This window comes from Schistocerca nitens, chromosome 4 (genome assembly GCF_023898315.1).
Source record: "Schistocerca nitens isolate TAMUIC-IGC-003100 chromosome 4, iqSchNite1.1, whole genome shotgun sequence".
NCBI lineage: Eukaryota > Metazoa > Arthropoda > Insecta > Orthoptera > Acrididae > Schistocerca > Schistocerca nitens.
Window position 1 is genome coordinate 395510040 of NC_064617.1, and position 13317 is coordinate 395523356.

At 37.3% G+C, this 13317-nt stretch overlaps 2 protein-coding genes across 2 annotated transcripts in view; one reads left to right on the top strand and one right to left on the bottom strand.

The window, feature by feature from the left end:
- The window catches only part of LOC126253708 (protein arginine N-methyltransferase 7-like), a 124374-nt gene extending 119754 nt beyond the window's left edge, over positions 1-4620 (bottom strand). Inside the window, exon 1 of the mRNA XM_049955240.1 lies at positions 4251-4620. Coding sequence (XP_049811197.1) covers positions 4251-4439 — 189 coding nt within the window. The 5' untranslated portion in view covers positions 4440-4620. The remainder of the gene's footprint in view (positions 1-4250) is intronic.
- Positions 4621-4718: 98 nt separating this feature from the next.
- LOC126253709 (ubiquitin-conjugating enzyme E2 variant 2) overlaps positions 4719-13317 on the top strand; it is a 73142-nt gene continuing 64543 nt past the window's right edge. Inside the window, exons 1-2 of the mRNA XM_049955243.1 lie at positions 4719-4930; positions 11870-12012. Coding sequence (XP_049811200.1) covers positions 4906-4930; positions 11870-12012 — 168 coding nt within the window. The 5' untranslated portion in view covers positions 4719-4905. The remainder of the gene's footprint in view (positions 4931-11869; positions 12013-13317) is intronic.

Consider the following 13317-nt stretch of genomic DNA (forward strand, 5'->3'; position numbering starts at 1 on the left):
GTATTCAAGCAGTGGGCGAACAAGCGTACTGTAACTTACTTCCTTTGTTTTCGGATTGCATTTTCTTAGGGTTCTTCCAATGAATCTCAGTCTGGCATCTGCTTTACCGACAATCAACTTTACATGATCATTCCATTTTAAATCACTCCTAATGCGTACTCCCAGATAATTTATGGAATTAACTGCTTCCAGTTGCTGACCTGCTATTTTGTAGCTAAATGATAAGGGATCTATCTTTCTATGTATTCACAGCACATTACACTTGTCTACATTGAGATTCAATTGCCATTCCCTGCACCATGCGTCAATTCACTGCAGATCCTCCTGCATTTCAGTAAAATTTTCCATTGTTACAACCTCTCGATACACCACAGCATCATCTGCAAAAAGCCTCAGTGAACTTCCGATGTCATCCACAAGGTTATTTATGTATATTGTGAATAGCAACGGTCCTATGACACTCCCCTGCGGCACACCTGAAATCACTCTTACTTCGGAAGACTTCTCTCCATTGAGAATGACATGCTGTGTTCTGTTATCTAGGAACTCTTCAATCCAATCACACAATTGGTCTGATAGTCCATATGCTCTTACTTTGTTCATTAAACGAATGTGGGGAACCGTATCGAATGCCTTGCGAAAGTCAAGAAACACGGCATCCACCCGTGAACCCGTGTCTATGGCCCTCTGAGTCTCGTGGACGAATAGCGCGAGCTGGGTTTCACTCGACCATCTTTTCGAAATCCATGCTGATTCCTACAGAGTAGATTTCTAGTCTCCAGAAAAGTCATTATACTTGAACATAATACGTGTTCCAAAATTCTACAACTGATCGATGTTAGAGGTATAGGTCTATAGTTCTGCACATCTGTTCGACATCTCTTCTTGAAAACGGGGATGACCTGTGCCCTTTTCCAATCCTTTGGAACGTTGCGCTCTTCTAGAGACCTACGGTACACCGCTGCAAGAAGCGGGGCAAGTTCCTTCGCGTACTCTGTTTAAAATCGAACTGGTGCCCCATCAGGTCCAGCGGCCTTTCCTCTTTTGAGTGATTTTAATTGTTTCTCTATCCCTCTGTCATCTATTTCGATATCTACCATTTTGTCATCTGTACGACAATCTAGAGAAGGAACTACAGTGCAGTCTTCCTCTGTGAAACAGCTTTGGAAAAAGACATTTGGTATTTCGGCCTTTAGTCTGTCATCCTCTGTTTCAGTACCATTTTGGTCACAGAGTGTCTGGACATTTTGTTTTGATCCACCTACCATTTTGACGTAAGACCAAAATTTCTTAGGATTTTCTGCCAAGTCAGTACATAGAAGTGGGTTTATCATCTGAAGCAGAATTCTGAGGGAAAAATTGATCACTTTAAAACTAGATTATGTGCAAAAGGTTATTCAAACGAAAAGGCATTGATTATGATGAGACATTTTCTCCTGTGGTCAGATATGATTCAATCAGAGTTTTATTAGCGATAGCAGATTCATGAGATATGGAAATTAGGCAGTTTGATGTTAAGACTGCATTCCTGAATGGGGTTTGAAAGAAGAAGTTTACATGGAGCAACCAAAAGGTTTTGTTTCAGAAGGCCCAAATAATGTTTGCAAACTGAAGAAGAGCTATATGGACTCAAACAATTGCCACGTTGTTGGAATAAAAAATTTGTACAGTTTCTGACAATGTTTGGTTTCGTGCAACTGAATGTGGACAAATGTGTTTTCCACGTTTTAACAGATGACACTGATTTTTGCCTGGCACTTTATGTGGATGATGGCTTGCTTATTTGAAAGTCTCCAAAAATACTGGAAAATGTTTTGACAGCACTGGGATCAATGTTTGAAATTACTGTGGGCAATGGAAAATACTTCTGTGGATTGGAAATTGAACATAGCCCTTCTACAAAATAAATCTATATAGGCCAGCAAAGATATATCAGTTGTTTACTTCAGAAGTTCAACATGGATGATTCAAAACCAACTCCACTCCTTTTGATGTTGGAACCATGTTGCACAGAGGGCAGTCTCCTGCAAACCAACATGAGGTTAAGGAGATGGAAAGCAAACCTTATTGGCAGGCAGTCGGCAGCTTAAATGTTTACAGCAACTGTCTCACGGCCAGACATCACGTTTGCTGTGAGCATAGTGAGTAGGTTTTTACATAATCTGGGTCTCGATAATTGGCATGCTGTTAAAAGGATTATGAAGTATCAACAGGTGACCAGGGAACTGACCATAAAGTACAAAGCTGACTCTACTGGACTGGTGGTCTACTGATATGCCGACTTTGCTGCTGACTGTGACACTTGTCGGGCAACAACAGTTTATGTGAGCTTGTTAACAGGTGGGCCTCTGACATGGTGGTCACATCAGCAGAAATGTGTAGGCCGATCAACAACGGAGGCCGAATACATAGCAGCTTCAGGTGCTGCTACTGAAGTTGTTTGGTTGCGTGGTTTTCTCAGTGAGCTTGGTTTCCAGTTAGACAAACCATCAACACTCCATGTTGACAATCAAAGTGCTATTTGCCTGATTAAAAACACAGAACATCACAGACATATCAAGCACATTGACATCAAATACCATTATTTATGCAAACATGTTGAAAATAATGAGATTGAAGTTTATTATGTTTATTCTGATAAACAGTTGGCAGAGTTATTCACTAACTCTTTAACTAGAGACAAATTCATATAAAACAGAAAAGTTCTGTCAATTATCTCAAAACAAACTCAATAAAACAAGAGTGGAAGTGTTGACAGCAGTGAGCTTGTTGTAAGGAGAGTTTTTTTTTTTTTTTTCTGTCGTGGTGTGAGTGCACCAGATATTTATATTCATTCTGTGTGCAGCCGTGTTCTGTGACCTAAAATTATATCGTTGAATTTTTTTTTCCTGTTGTTATGGTTATGGTGTAACTTTTGGTTGCAACAAAAAAAGAAGCAATAAGTTATTTTTATTCCAATATACCGTATTTCGCTCTGTAATTTTCTGCCACACAAATTAAAGACATCACCTTCTTACATGAATCTTAAACCAAATGTTTGTAATCAAATTGTGTCCTCTTCTTAAGTCTACCAGGTGGCTTCCCCTTTGATTCCCTTCCTCGAGTCCATGATCTCCCACTATTCTTACTTCTATTCCTTTCCTTTCCAGTACCACACCACAATTAAATTTTTGTGTTCCTTAACTAAATGAATAATTTCTTTCATAAAACTGTACATTTCTTCTGCCTCTTCAACATCTGTGGCATTCCACGGCATAAGAACCTGAAGGTCCTATTACTGTGGTGAGAGTTGCCTTTGTGCCTATTTGGCAACTACAGTGTGGTCACTATGCTGTTAACAGTAGCTTAGCCATATTCCTATTTTATTATCCAGTTTTAGGCCTAGGCTTCTCCAGCATTACCTGATTTAGTATTTTAGTCCTGTATTTCTCTGATCACATGTCTTGTTCTTGCTGTCACCTCACTTCGTCAAATCCCACTATATCTAACTCGTCCATTTCCTTGTTTAATTTCGCTTTACTATTTATCTGATGAAAGAATCCAACATTACACACATTAACCTACAGAATGCCAGTTTTGTTTCTCTTGATGACATACTCCTGAGTTATGCCCACCTAAAGGTCCGAGTAGGGGCTATTCTATCCTCGGAATATTTTATTCAGGAGGATGCCTTCATCATTAAGCCACATAGTAATGCACCATTCCCTTCATAAAAATAATGTCTGATGTTTCCCCTTGCTTTCAGAAGTCTGCAGGACCAGCAGAGCAAAACCACAATGGCTAGTGCTACAAGGCCAGAACAGTCAATCATTCAGATTGCAATAAGACAAATGCTACTGTTCCTCCTCACGAGGCTAGTCTGTTCTCTCCACAGATACCCCTCCATCGTGGTTGCACCTATGGTGAGGCACACAAGCCACTCCACTTCAACGTCATGAGCCTCCATGATTCATGAAGGGAGAAGTGGTTCAAAAGATCAAATGCTTTTATGAGATCAACAAAGCCTGTAGAAGATGAATAGTTCTTATTAAATCGATTATTAATTGAGCTGTTTTTCTTGTGTTCAGATAATAAGATGTTGCTTTCAAAAAAAGTAATTAGATGTGTGTAGTTATATAAGAACTTTAAAGGATTGAGGCAAATCTCTTTAAGTTTCTATTTTTAAGTAACCCTTACATGACTTACTTTTAGACTTCTATATATGTACAAATTGGTGATAATCATTTCAGTGACAATAGATAAAATCTTACCCTTTCAGTATCGTGGAGCATATCTGCAAATGCTGAACGCGCTATTTCCTGGTGAAAATCATAATTTTCGTCGTGAAATATCCACTCGCCCTTTCCTGTAACTGGGTTAACCTTTTTGGTAAATACACTCATTGTTCGATTATTAGCGACGTACAGTTTCGGTGATATTGACAGGAAACGTAAAAACATAAATATCTTGACAGTTATGTCATCTATCGTGTTATGTATCGATGTGAGTCAGGAGGCAAACAAAAACCATGCTCACGTAACCTACTCCACACCGGCACCCGTCTGTTTACAGTTTACACTTACAGACGCTCAGAGTTTCAGACTGCGGCCAATAGCTCCGCAGCTGTATGTGATCTCTGTTTGTTGAAGTCCCTGCCCAGTAGATGACACTACTATCCTCACTGACCTGTTCAGGTTTTGTTGTGTATGAATATCTTTGTATTCTGTAGTGTACATGATCTTTGGCAGAGAGGGTGTAGGAGAGTTGATGTATTCATTTTTAGGTGTTTAAGAAATTGTATGAATGTATTGATTTTTAGGTTACAGTTTTTGAAGGTCTCCTAATACTCTCAGCCAGTGTTGTTTAAGTGCACACTCTTTTATTTTGAACACTTGGTTCCCAGCTATTTATATTTGTGCTGGAAAAATGGCGACTTCCACAGGCGGTGTGGGTAAGAACAGTGTGTTATTTTGTTCTGTAATTCACATAATTCACTGATATAACTTGTCGGTGTGTGTTTACAGAGCACGTCGTATACCAAATGAACGTAAAATTATGGTATTTCTACGTAAATGTCGTAGAACGGTATTAAATATTCACATGCTTAATCCACTTAACGCAGAACGCCACACTGCATCGTTATTGAAAAGTCCCTACGTGCAGTTTCACTTCGTGCAACCACCATCATTCGTTGCAGATGATCGTGCTACTTCTTTCCAGGCTAAGAGATTTGTTCCAGAGTGTGACTGTCATGTTGTAATGTTTCCGTGTCTGCTTTGACAATCACAGACTCGGTGACGCCTGATAATGTTACATACGATTTAACCTGTACAAATAGTTTACTGTTGCATTATTTCAATAGTTTTATTGACAAAGGTGTACTTCATCGAGTGTATCAATGGTAGCTCCTGGCCGATTAGTGGCTAAACTGCAAATAAATATATTTATCTTGATAAAAGCTTTGTAAGTGTGTAACAAGAGTTATTTTGGTATTAACTTGTTTCCAATTTGTGCTCTCTTAATCCTGTCAGTGACATTCCGGCCGACTGTGTAAAGTGTCGTTTGAAAACTAACAAGTTCAAAGTTTGTAATGTGAAATTACTATCTCCTAGAGGCGAAATTGTATACTTACTAAGATTGCGTAGGAATGGAGTACGCTCAGTTACAACGCAGTGTAATTTCGCAGTCAGAAACTTCATTTGATGTTTATGTGTAAAGCAATAACTTGGGATGCATAACCATAAAATTTAACTTTTATTTCAAAAATCCAATTTTTTATTCCCACGGCGTTTTTCATTTACCTTATTAAGGGTAACATTGGTGACGCGGTTTCGTTTTAAATGTACTAGACGACTGCTTAAGATACAGTTGAAGTTATTTTTGTTAGAACTGCATCGCAAAATAAATGAATTTTACGTATATTTGTGTTACTGATCACTGTGTGCATCATCCTTGTTTTCAATTGTATGTAATTTACTTTTTACTGAAATGTTTACTACTATATCCCATATTATTATTATTATTATTATTGTTATTGTTATCTTTATTCATCCAAGGACCATTGCATGGTGGTGTAGGAATTGCCTAGGTAATACATTACAAATCATTAGTTCAAAATAGGTAACACACAAAATACATAACATGCTTTTTGAGGATATCAGTTCAGACAGGGTGGTTCCATTCTTAGTCTCAGATGTTATTGAATTTAAAATACATTACAATTTAGGACAAAACAAGAAACTGCCTCCCACCATCCCTCCACTTTTGACCTGAGATACAGGCTGCCAAAGATGACATTTTTGGGAAAAATATGAAGACACTGTATCTCTGCAAGAATTCTACATTAAAAAAAAATAGATAATAAATTTATGATTAGAATGATGCCCTTAGCCTGGAGATGTGTGTGTGTGTGAAACCTCTCTTGCTGTAGTCATCTGATTGATTTTTAATTTAAGAAAGAAAACTGTTTTAAATGCCAATCCCATCATTCCCTCCCTCCCTCCCTTTTTAAAAAACCACATGCCCTGAAAAAAAGACCTCCCACTTGTCAGTGTAATAGATTTTGTCATTTATGTTTTAAGCCTTTGTGTGAATCACAGCGTTCTCATAAGTTAATTAGAAGGTTATGGTGTCATTGGTAGTGCTGCAAAATGGTTTGAATCTTACCTAACAAACAGTAATACTTGTGGAGTATGCAATCAGTCTTTATCTGATTGGGAAGTATTTCCATGCATTGTTCCTCAAGGTTCCATCATGGGTACATTGCTTTTTCTTGTGTATATTAATGACCTCTCGTCTGTTACATTACCGGATCTAAGTTTTTGTTTTTGCAGATCATACAAACATTGCGATAAGTAGGAAGTCAAGTACAGATTTAAAAGTGGCTGCTAATCAAATTTTCACCGGCATTAATAATTAGTTTAAAGCTATTTCACTGTCATTAAAGTTTTAAAAGACCCACCATATGCAGTTCAGAACCTGTAAGATTTCCTTCCGGCATGTGTATGACATATGAAAACATGCAGACGAAGATGTTGATAGTGTTAAATTTCTGGGGTTACAACTCAAGAATATATTCAGTTGGGAAGGGCATACCATAGATAGTGCAAAAGTGTGTAATAAAGACTCATTTGCTGTATAAATTCAAGAACATCTTGTAGAAACCTGTTTAAGGCACCAGGTATTCTAATCAGTACTTCTCAGTATAGTTGTTCCATAACGAAATTTGTTGCAAATAATATATGTCTATTTCCCACCAGTACTAGGAAGAACAACAATCTACATGTAGGGCTAGAATTACTTACCTTGGTACAAAAAGGTGTCCAATATTCAGAAGACACATTTTCAATAATTTGCAGCAACGATTAAAAACTTGGTTTCAGATAAAGCACAGTTTAAACAGTGTTTGAGAGACTTTTCAGTCGACAACTCCTGCTCGATAGGTGAATATCTTAACAGGAACTATTAGACCAACTTAAGTAAAAATGTCATGTTAGATTAAAGTTTTGACAGCATTTGGTCACAACAGTCAAGATTAAGTATTTTGTTAACGATAAAGTGCTTTCATTCTGACAGTGTGTTAGTTCTGTAACACATCAGTTCCATTTTGTTTTATGTATTGACATATTTTGACAGTCTCCTGGCAAATGATCAGCTAAGTGACTATTTATTCAAATTATCTATGATTTTATGTTATAATTTCTGACATGTTCCACACCCTCAACGATCATCTCATTTTTGCATCAATGGAAGGAAAGCTGAATCTAGTGTAATCTAAGTTTCATGGCTAATTTGTGTACTGCATTTTTTTATTGCTAATTTCTTTGTTGCAGTTGTTTATTGACAATTTGTTTGTTGCAGTATTTCATTGCTAGATTATTTTTTAGCTGTTCATAGCAAATATCTTTATTGCAGGGCTGAGCCTTGTAGGAAATCTGAGACCATTCAGATAATTCTTTCCCTATAAGTTTTTGTGAGGATTACTGCATATCCATAAAACAGTGATGTGTGATACTAGCAAAAAACAGACTTTCTTCAGTTTGGGATTAAGTTTGCTCATTTCAAGGGTCTTTGTTTTGATGTCTAGATGGTTCCAATAATAACAACTTTCTGTATTGTAAATGTTTTCACAGAGTATCTGTAGAGGAAGAATTACATTCCCTGAATCAGTCATCTGTAGTAGTGTTATTCCCATTAAGGTGCTGTGGTCTGTGAAGTCAAATAATTAAGATAGCACAGAGAAATTACTGAAGCTTTGGGGGAGTGTTTGAAAATAAACACATGTTCAAATTGCACTTTAATTTTACCTGGAAGATAAATTGGACTGTTCTAACCAGAGTGCGTACAAGAATAACACTATAACAGTTAAAGGACAGAAAGTGATGAAAGTGAAAAGATACATGATCCACAGTATCAAAGAACTCTTACTGTATACAAGGAGGAGTATGCTATGTTACACATTGGAAGATCCAAAGTTCATGCAGTACAACCTAAGTGGGTGGTTCCACTCTCACATTTAGATGTTTGTTTATGTATGTTTTATGCAAATTTTGGTCTTTATGTGGTAAAACTTTGAATAACTTCCTTGGACACATGTCATATGACATCTTGGTTGGTTGTGTGAAGTCCTTAGTAATCTATGATTTAAAGCAAGAGAACTGTTCGTTTCAGGAATGTAGTAACTTCCCTGGGAGGGAGGACACACCAACATCAGAAGAAATTGCAACAATGACACAGTGTGCAAATGAACAGATGTGGTTGGGCTGAAGAACTATGTTTAGTTCTTCACTGTGGATTTGCTGAGATCTGATAACTGTAATTTTTCCACAAGATATCAAGGGTTTCATTGGAGCAGTAACCAAGTTTCAGGTTTTGCAAGAAAGACATACTTTCAAAACAAGATCATGAGTGTTAAAGTTATGACACTGGACATGTCTTGGCACTTGCATTGCTGTTCTTCAACAATTGCAGTCACAAGCAGATAAGATTGTCATTATTTTTGATGCTGCTTCCAGTTACTTGAAAAATTGTCAACAACTGTTTGAATTGTGCCAATGGAGTACGTAGACAGTGCTGAAGCAGGCTACAAAACATAATCTCTCCAGCCCAAATACACACCTTGTTTATAAGGGCCTCCCACAACTGGATTTTGTAAACCGATTTCCCTATACTGCTTCTGGATAGTCATGTAAACATTTCAAAGTTGGTTCTGGAAATATAGTCCTAGTTCCTGGTTTTTGCTCCAATCCGCTGTTGATTTGCCATCCCATCTAAACTCAACCGGTTTTGAAATGTGCTTGGGCTGTCAGGTTTCTTTTAAATTTTTTTTGGTAATATGGAGGGATTTCATACAATGGAGGATAAGTAGAAATATTAGACTGAAGCTGTTTACACCTCATTTGATTGGAGAGATAGAGTAATTATGCCTGTTTTCCAGGTGCCATATTTAACAGGGCTAGCATATCCACCTCAGACCTTAAAATGTAAATGTGACCGCAAAAAACTGTTTTCAAAATTCTGTTTTCATCTTTTGGAAGATGTGTTGCATGTAAATGTAGTGACAGTTGCAGTACAGAATTCATCTACAACCACATCCTGTTGTCCAAAGAGGAAGTAAAAGAATTCAGTCTGCAGCAAAGCAAAAAGTGGTCCAACCAAACTACCCCTGTGAAAGAAATTCAACTTATATTGCATGAACTTTAAAGAATGAAATTGAGTAAAATTTCATTTCTCCAGGCAGGACCTCAGAAACAGTAGGAGAATATGGAGATTCACAATGTGCAAAAGGGGATGTTTGTGGACTTTGTGTGACTGTGACTGACTGACTGACTGATGGTTTGAAGAGATTAAAGACATCAATAAAGAGTTAAATGAAATTTTTTGAACTTTATGTTACCATCTGGACTGGCTGCTTGATAAAAGTTTCAAGCTCCAAGACAGCAAAAGTGCCATTAGTGCTCACTTCTTGTCTGCAAGATTTTAAAAATTGTGGGTGCAAGGTCTTAAAAATTGTGTGTTTGTCAGTTCTTGTTGGTGCAACAGGAAAGACTCTCCGAATATCTAAGGAAGATATTGATGCAACTGAATACAATTTTAGTGCATTGACTAACTAATTTCAGTTCTAAGCAGAAACCACAGAGGTTTCACACTTCTGACCTGCAAGTTTTTGAACTTTCACATATATTTTGAAATCATTTAATATGAAACTTCCTGGCAGATTAAAACTATGTGCCGGACCGAGACTCTAACTTGGGACCTTTGCCTTTCGCGGGCAAGTGCTCTACCAACTGAGCTACCCAAACACGACTCATGCCCCGTCCTCACAGCTTTACTTCTGCCAGTACCTCGTCTCCTACCTTGGGTATCTCAGTTGGTAGAGCACTTGCCCGCGAAAGGCAAAGGTCCCAAGTTCGAGTCTCAGTTCGGCACACAGTTTTAATCTGCCAGGAAGTTTTATATCAGCGCACACTCCGCTGCAGAGTGAAACTCTCATTCTGGATCATTTAATATGTTTGAAAAATGTGCTTCTTGTTCATCTTTCAGAAGAAATAAAATTCCTGTTAGATAAGAGTAGCTTTTGATTTTACGAGAGTTTGTATGTGATAAAGTATTAATGAAAAGGGGTTTAATCTATGGCAAAATTTTCAGTTGTTAGTAAAACCTGTTCAGTTTAAAAGTGGAAGTTAGCCTTTCAGGAAATGTAGTACAATAAAAGTGCACTTACGGTGGTGGCAGCTTTTGTGTTGTGTCATGGAGTTGGTAACTGTGCAGTGAATGCTGGGAAGTGTACCCAGTGAATAATTAATTGGGTGGTTAAACAAAATGGTGGAACCAGTGAGAAAATAGTGTTCAATAGATATCGTGATGTGTGGTGTATGGAAACTATATGGTAGCATAATGGAACATATTGTGCTGAATGTCATAAGTCACCGAAGTGGCGTCAACTAAAAAGACTTGCAATACGGTGGCCGAACCCCAAAGGGGATATCCCGGCCAGTAAATGCCATAAGATCATTTCATTTATTATCATTGTAGCAACACTAACTGCATTTTGATGTTTTATAATGTATATAATTTGTGTAAATTTAAGATAATGGCAATCACATGTATGAAAAAAGTGTTTTTTTCTGGTTTGTTAATTGTTTGTTTATTCTCATATAGAAAAAAATTGGAAGGCTACAGTGAGAGACCTTTTTCACATATTTGCAAACCCGAGGACATAATTGAAATAGCCAAGTTGCTAGCTTTCAAACAAAAACAATCTAGAACTGTTTCTGAGATACAGCGTTTCAAGTTTTCCCAGAAATCACATGTGGCAAATGGTGCCGAGGAGTTATCTTTGGCGGGCTGTTCCTTGGGCTAGAAAGTTTTTTGGACAAATGTAAAAAATAGAGATTTCTTACTTTGGCCTAAATTTTAACTTAAGTTAAATTCAATAACATCTGGAATCCAAGATTATTATTATTATTATTTTGCCTGAATTGATACTGGCTACACCAGTTATGGCACTCATGAATCAGGGCATAATCTTATTTGGGAGTACCAGTTATACATTTTCTTGAACAGTGTGAAATGACGTACTGTCAAATACAAATTGAATTTATATACATGAAGAGGAGGAACCACATTTCTGTGCATAATGGAAATTGTTGATAGGCAGATGAAACAAAAGATTTTGCCCCCTTGTGCTAAAGTATTTCTACTTATTAAAAAGATATGTACAGTGTCATCGAATGAACTGATTTTGCACTGAGAATTTGCTGAATAGCACCTATACATTTTTATTAAATAATGTTTATATCCTACTAAAGTTTTCCAAAGGATTTGATTGTGAACTCACCTGAAGTCAGCAGGTCACAATTATGGTAATAAGCTTGCCATCTATTTACAGTTGTTCCTCGAAACTTCCGTCTTCTTGAGGAATTGGAACAAGGACAAAAAGGTGTGGGAGATGGAACAATTAGTTGGGGATTAGAAAATGATGATGATATGACATTGACTCACTGGACTGGAATGATAATTGGTCCACCACGGGTAAGTAGAGGGTCTGAATAGTATATGCAGTGATTATTCAATAAGAACACTTTGTTTATTGCTTGTTTTTATCATTGATAATGACACAAGACTCTTAGAGAGTTTTATTACCAAATTACTTAAATTTATATTAATATCCAATCCGTGTTTGAAATACTCTTGTTGTGTTCCAATTATTTCATTCAATTCTTGCATGTAAACTCATTTTATTCTCCTTTGGGACTGTTTAGTCATTTGTGTGTGTCATCATCAGTATTACTGTTACATAGATTAAGCATACTGCTGTCACAGCAGTACTGACAATGATCACCAGATGTCTCCCAGTAACATCAGTTGACAGTTTGGTCCAGGGTTTCCGATCTCCTTTGTCAGTATTTGGTGGGATCATGGGGTTTAGAATATGTTATGTCATGGAGGTTAGAATCTATTGATACTCCTTTTGTGAGATGAATTCTGTGATTTCTCTGTTCTTCAAGATGAATACCGTATTCTAGATTTTGGTATTTAAATGTCACTGAAAACATGTGAGTGAGCTATATTTGTCTCCAGAAGAATGTGGTGAGTATTGTACCCTCTTTCTTTAGTAACTGGAATGACCAGAAAAGTTTTACAAATGTGTGAGATGCAGAGAGAATTGCTCTGTCACCCACTTAAGGTGATTTGTGGGATAGTGAAGAGTAATATTACAGACACTGCACAACTTCAGATAAATTCATCAAAACAGACGTAGGTCAATTAACATTCAGTGTCTGTCATTCACATATGTGTGAATCTTTCTTAGCCTTAGTTCCTTCAATACTATCAAGCATACTGGGCAACAAGTTTCCTACAGTGTACTCAATCAGCTGCCAGGTTATCAATTTCCTCCCAGTTCATGCCCATGCATTGAAGATCCTTTTGTTTCCAGGTGTTACGAAGTCTTTCTCTACCTCTGTAGCCATCCATTGGTTTCCCAACAGTGCTGATTAGTGGATTCTTCCATCTTTTATGAGATAATGTGCCCTGCAAGCTTCAGCCTTCTTCCAGCAAGAATTTTATGCAGACTGCATGAATCACTCCTTCTCAGCTCGTCAAAATTTGAAATGTGGTAGCAAAAGTTGTTATTTAAAATTCACTTCAAGCGTCGGTGAAAAATGTTGAGCTCACATGCTGATTTTCCTGGTTTCACTTGCATATATGGCCATTGGTAGGATGATAAGAGAGGACTAGGCTGCACCCGAAACTGTTTGTTTATATTTATAAAGTCTGACTATCACATGGATCAGATTCGTTGGAAGACTGCAGAAGTTCTCCCAGTTTTTATTG